Source organism: Cebidichthys violaceus, unplaced genomic scaffold (assembly GCF_023349555.1).
Source record: "Cebidichthys violaceus isolate CVI_PGR_0920_01 unplaced genomic scaffold, fCebVio1.0.p SCAF_72, whole genome shotgun sequence".
Taxonomy (NCBI): Eukaryota; Metazoa; Chordata; class Actinopteri; order Perciformes; family Stichaeidae; genus Cebidichthys; species Cebidichthys violaceus.
In genome coordinates this window covers 643106-650000 of record NW_027176950.1, presented here as the reverse complement: position 1 = coordinate 650000, position 6895 = coordinate 643106, and the positions used below count along the sequence as shown (strand labels likewise).

The window sequence follows — 6895 nt, the reverse complement described above, 5'->3', positions numbered from 1 at the left end:
AAAGAATTATGAAATAAAAGATTGTATTTTTATTGATATATTGACATTAATTTTCTTGGCATTAGTAGTTTTAATTATGTACTATAAGTAGTGTTGCCCCCTAAACCATCATCTGGATTGAGGGTAGAAGGCTGATCTCACCAGAGCAGCAGTAGAATCCTTCCCTCTCCTCCTCGTGTTGCGGGCTCGTGCAGCGTCTCTTTCCAGACGCTCCACTCGCTCCTCCAGTGTTTCCTTCGCCCTCTTGTCGGCCATGCGCGCCGCGTTGCTCGCCAGGCGTGCCCTTCGATCTTCGTCGGACTCGGCTGCTCGAGCTCGCCGCCTCTCCTTGCGCAGCCGCTCTCGCCTGGCGCGGCTATCTTTAGGCATGTTAGCATCCGCTAAGGTGGTCTGCAACAAGATTAAAGGTCCCAGTCTGTGGTTAGACTCTGATGTCACGCACACTTTAGTCCATGTTACACAACGAAAGATGAAACTGCCAAATAAAATCACTTCAAATTGTTAAACTGCAGTCAACAGAAAATGTCATCTGTTACCCTCTAAACCTGAAAACCCGCCGGCGGGATTGAAAAACTTCATCAAATCTACACCGTTTATCTCAGCCAGAAACTGTAAAAAACAACATTATTGTCAGAATTTCATCTTTCCGGCGGTCCATGAATGCATCCGATGTAACAAACACTTCAGTCAGAGAAAGCAGCCAAAACAATCCTTAAAATTGTGAAATTTCATCCCAAAGATTTTATTCTACATGTCTCATTTAAAATCTTGTACCAAATAAACCGTTTGAATAAATCAGATTCTGTAAAAAAAAACATTAAATTCTGAGCTCCTCAGCGCATCTGGGAAGCATGATTGACTCATCTGAGACCAACAGTCATGTGACACAAATTCAGTGAAGTCGACTGAACTGCAGGCTGCTGAACACTGAGAGGCTGTAAGTAGAGGATGTAAACATGTTACATTTTTATAGCATGTGGAGCATCTATTTTGTCCAACATTGGTAACACTTGTGGACACTTATATAAATGTTGAATATGTAGATTCCATTGTTTTCAGGTTTCTTAAGAGCCGTTGTAAAGCCTGGATGTATAAAGAGAACTGGAGAGACAGCGAGATCCTCCTTGTGGCACTGGCACCTCAGTGGCACTTCAGCGGCAAGCGTCAGTCAGGTGCCACAACTGTGGCAGTCGTTCGGCGCTCGTTCGGCGCTCGTTTGGCACTCGTTAATAAGCTGCCGAGCTGAGCGGGTGGAGCCACATTTCCTGATAACACTCATTGTTGTCACGATAGGATTTTGATTAAACTATATTACGAACTGTATTGCATCAAACAATAAACAGATTAATCGAAAAGTAGTAGAAGATTATTATTGGATAATAATTAATGGATACATTAATATTAAATCGCAAGTAGTCAACTATTGTTGCTAGCATACTCCCATCGGCCCACGTTTATTTATTTATATTTATTTATTTTTTCTTCTAATGTTACCTTGGTGTGTACTTGCACCATAGACTAACAGTTGACTTGCATACGGTCATTCTATTGCCTTCACTTTTATTTTGAGATTTGTTTACTTCTGGACTACCTGTCTTACTTTGCGTCGCTCTTCAAAAGAAAAAAAAACAAATAATCCATAAAACAGACTATCAAAACGTACACGGACCAGAGGGGCAACAATCCTCTGACGCCTAGTGGCACTGCTCTGACTACTGGCGACACTCCTGTGACAACTGTTGGCACTGGCAGCTTGTGGCACATAATGACACCTACATATAAGCAGAGGAAGAGTGAAAATATTACTTTTTTTTTTTTAATGATTCGAAAATTTAGGCATAACCACTTGTCAGGGTCTGTAGATGCTTGGATGTCACGAAAAAGTGAAAAACAAACAAAAAAAAGTGAAAAACGTATTAGTTATTGATTATTGCAGCTGGTAATCTTTGACTATTAAGGCCTAATAATAAAGATAGTAAAGATTGTATTTTTATTTCAAATCGGTCTAAATCATGACGTTGATGGCGGAAGTATTTAAATAAAGTAAAAGTTGAACCTGGTTGCTCACAGGCATACCGTTATAAGCCAGCTACATAGATTGACTTATTGGGACCGTTACTGAGTTACATTTCCCATCCGATTTCAATGGGTGCTGTTTATATTCAGGGGTTTATGATCTACGTGTTAGAAAACAAGTTTTTTCTCCAGTTAATTAGAATCTACTATGATGATAAAACTGATTTATGGCAGCTGACCTATCGTAACAACAATGGGTGCTCTCAGGAAATGTGGCTCAGCTCGGCAGCTTATTGACGGGTGCCGAACGAGTGTCGCTCGCTTGCCACAGTTGTGGCACCTGACTGACGCCTGACTGACGCTTGCCGCTGAAGTGCCACTGACTAGTCACTGAGATGCCACAGTCCAGTTACAGAAGTCTCTTTATTAAAGTATTTTTGAGGCCCATGGCATCACATGACGGACCGAAATTAGCCTTAAAAGTTGTTCTGCTCTGGTTGTCGCCACATGAAACTGTGCCTCATATTTTTTTAACATTGTCAGCACAAATATACTGCATTATTCTATGAACATGTTATATTTGGATTATTTATCTATGACAGAAGATTTTGAGGAAAGGACAAATATCATAAATCTGTTGATTATTCTTGCCAAATTCTATAAACATAAGTGTAAGTTTAAAAGCCAAATACCTGTTTTTTTGTGTTTTCTTATAAAGTGGTTGAACTGTATATAAAAACTATTAAATGCGCAATTTGTTCAATCATATTTTTTTGTTTTTAAAGCTCTGGTTGTCGCCATCTGTCTGTTAGATAGAAACCTGAGACAGCACCCACCTGTCACTCAAATAGACCACGCCCCCAATTATGCTTAATTTGCGCCTTAATATCATTTGTATAAAAATTCATCCCCTGTATAGTTGTCATGAATCTATGTCATAATCTATGGAGACCAACACGGTTTTAGTACCAGGCTGTAAACATGTTTATTTCTATTGTAAAGTCTATGTTAAAAAGGTCATTTTAACATAGAGGTCTATGGGGAATTACTCACTGTTGGAGCCTCAAGTGGTCATTTGAGAAACTGCAGTTTTGGCCACAAACTCATTGGCTTCATTTCTCAGGTTGATGCTTGGGTTTGCCCAACAAGTACTTTTTTTTCAACTTAAAGTAAGGATTTTTTTTAATAGAGTGGGTTACAAAAAGCTAAAGATTTTATTGGTTTTATATTTTTATGAAAGCAGTGCACACCATAACTAGTGTTGTATGCTTAATATCCTACATTAGTACATCAAAATAATTAAAGTAAATTAAAATACCACAGAATGACTCGTGGTGTCTTTACTTTGTAAAATGTTAAACTGTTATAGTATTCAGATATTTAACTTCAATAAAATGAATTATACCTCAATGTACTTACACAACTTGAGTTGCATTGGCAGAATGGCGCTGTTCCTATATAGGCTATCCGCTCGTGCTAGTGGACTCTTAACAAAGTGAAGAAGACTTTGGTTGAAAACCTTCATCTTACATGCAGCCGATGAGCCGCGGCCTGCAGAGCCCAGCAGCGGACCGAGGTAAAGACATGCTCGTCAAGAGCTTTAGAAGCTCCGCGCGCTGCTGCACAGAGCGGTGCTCATTTAGTTTGTTCAACGTTTACTAGTGATGGTTCCTTCCATGTCGAGGCTTCGAAGCGTGTGTCGCGTAAACAGGAACGTTTTTAAGAAGGCTCGTGTTGATGACGTAAGTGGTTACGTTCGAAGTTGTCATGAGCCGGCAGTACCACGTGACTGATTCAGGAAGTGGTTCGCAGGTTTGGTGAAATATATATATATATATATATATATATATATATATATATATATATATATATATATATATATATATATATATATATATATATAGGGTTTTTAAATATATAGATATATAATATATATATAATTATGTATTATTATATAATATAAATAAAAGGGTTAGTCTTAGTTTATATATATATATATATAAATATAAAGGTTGGGGTTAGCTAAAACAGTCAGATGTAAAGTTTAGTTACTACGTCCTCTTCTGTTCTGGGCTTCACAGGAATAATTCCCACTGTGTTCAGCTCTGAAGTCAGTGATGATGAAGATCTGTCCTGATGCCTTTGGTGAGTCTTCATCCTCCTTGTACCAGGTGTAGTTAGCTGCTGGGTTAGCATCACTGCTACAGGTCAGAGTCACTGAACTGTTCTTCATGATGTCACCAGAAGGACTCATTGACACTAAGGGAACCCTCGGAGAATCTGGAGGAGACAATGTGAACACACATTGATACTCACCCACTTTCATCACAATAAAAACATGCTTGCATCAACGTTTGCTTTATTTTATTGCTACACTCGTTTGAGTATTACCTTGGCCACGTGTCGAAAAGCCAGCTTGAATGTTTGCATGTTGTTTTGTTTGCATTTGCACAAGAACAAACTAATAAAACAAATTATTCTATAGCGCTACCGGTGGTCAAAAACTCCACAGGGTACCTTTAACTTAGTGTAACATGCGATTATCTACTGATGGAAAGTAACTAACCACATTTACTAAAATAAATCTCTGGCTGTTTAATTCAGTCCTTGAGCTTTTTCTCATGTTTTTGGTTTTGTAAAGAGTAAAAAATAGAAGGATCCTGAGAACTGCTGAGACTCTCAACAGGCCGCTACGACCTGCAAGGTGAGAGTCACATGACTGGTGGAGGCTTCAGTATAGACTAGTTTTGTTTTTTTTCTCATGGTGTCTGATAACAGGGAAAGCACAGGAAGTTCATTCCTCTTTGAGTCTGGAGGACAGCTCTAGCTATTCTAAAATAAAGTCTGCAGTGCGGCGTATCATCATCATTTTAGGTCCTCGGAGAGGAAAAGTGGCCAAACATATGTAGAGTTGGTAAGAGACCTGTCAACTCACTTTAAGCGATGGTTAACTGCCCTTGACATACAGTAGGTACTTATGAAGATCTGTGTGATTTGATGATTGTGGAGCAGTTTAAAAAAATGTTCTCCCAGATCGTATTGCGACATATCATCGAACGAAAAATCACGACTGCTGCTGAGGCTGCTGTGACAGCTGAGTACGTGTTGCTTCATAAGAACAGCTTCAGAGAGGGCTCTGTGGCTCACAACGTTTTTGGTGTGCGGGGGAAGTGTTTCTGATACTGCAAATTGTCTCATGAATGTGATTTGAAGTTAGCTCATGCATGCGATTTTGAAGGGCTTTAATTTTGAAATGCTACATCGGAATGTCCTGGTTCTCTCTGAGTGACACCTTGAGGTGGTCTGCTATCAACCTGAGGTGAAATGATTTCGTAACTATGCACCATTTCCTCTAAAACAGGGGTCACAAACTGGTGGACCGCGGTCCAGATCCGGACCTAGACGTCGTTTTAGCCGGACCCAGGACCTAAAACCGATAGATAATTGAGAATTATAAAATTTTGACGGAGCGCTACTATTTTAACCGGCGTGGCTTTTCCATTATTTACGGCACTTGTTCAGCGGTGCAGGAAACACACCGACCAATGCGTCACGTGATGCAGTTTAGCCAATCAAATATAGGTATTGTGACAAGTTTCCTGACTCGAGTGAGATGTACACACATCGTGACACACGGTTGAGAGACGAGGAAAGAGATCGCAGAGCAGGATAACAATTAATTATGATGTGGAGTCAAATCAGAGCACGATTACAAAAAAGAAAGAACTGTTCCAAAAGCACAGGGTCTTTGACCGGAACATAACAGACTCGTACAGGTGAATGCTTCCCACGGGCTGATGAGGAACTGTGCGTCTTAATTGATGCAATCGTATCCAACCACATCTGAAATGAAGACACTGAAAATAACCATAACAGTCCACAATGATCAGAACTACACATTAATTCACTGACTAACGATGATGTAAACAGAGACAATAGAGCTGAAGCAAGTGGATCAATAGCCACACATCAAGTCCATGCACACAAATGCATCTTTTCAGAAGATGAGAAACATATGTTTTTTTTGATTGACATCACTTCACACCTGAATTAACTGAATTGAAAGCTGCAGGGCAATTCAGTGAAATTAATTTTACTAAAATTAAGTAATTTATTTTAAGAAGTACATTTTACAAAAGTTCTGTTATGTCAGTTATTCTTTAATCCAGCCCTTATTTTACTTGAAATGAGAAGAACATGTATTTCTATTTATTATTTATAATCCATCCAGTTCAATTTGAAAACTGAGAATAATCATTGTTAAAATATAATTGATGTGTACTTTCTTTATTTGATTTGACAGTTGTTTACTACACAGAGACGTTACTACTAGACTTCTTGAACATATATATGGCACTAAATAGTGCAAGTTAGATATTATTGTAATATTCCGGACCTTTGCACGAGGAGATTTTCTCAATCTGGACCTTTTGGAAATTTACTTGAATACCCCTGTGCTAGGGCATAAAAGCCCTGCTCCAGCGTTGCTCGGCGCGGCCTTTCTTCTGCATACATGGGGTGATCTGTACCAGTTTGTTTTGCTGACAACACCCCACAATTCATCACACACTCATTCACATTTACATTACTGATGTTATAAACTGACACACTTCACAATGGCAACTCTTTCTTTCATTAGTTAAAATAAATACTTTACCATCATTCTCTGTCTCTTTTCCGTATTTGTCGTGGCCTAAGAGCCGGGTTATGACAAATTAACATTGTGACATTCAGAGTGGATGGTTTAACACTTTTTGGAGATGCCAAACTTAAACTTTTGTTATGTTCAGGAGAGCTGAGCTGGTTCCCTCGTAATTGAACTTTTACCACCTTGCATAAACATGACAGCTGGAACAATTTACTAAGTGAATACCTTTAT

General features: G+C 39.0%; 1 protein-coding gene across 1 annotated transcript in view; it reads right to left on the bottom strand.

The window, feature by feature from the left end:
- The window catches only part of LOC137891910 (chromobox protein homolog 3-like), a 5277-nt gene extending 1570 nt beyond the window's left edge, over positions 1-3707 (bottom strand). The window contains exons 1-2 of the mRNA XM_068736725.1: positions 3422-3707; positions 142-390 (exon numbers count right to left, since the gene is read on the bottom strand). Coding sequence (XP_068592826.1) covers positions 142-390; positions 3422-3541 — 369 coding nt within the window. The 5' untranslated portion in view covers positions 3542-3707. The remainder of the gene's footprint in view (positions 1-141; positions 391-3421) is intronic.
- Between the last annotated feature and the right edge of the window lie 3188 nt (positions 3708-6895).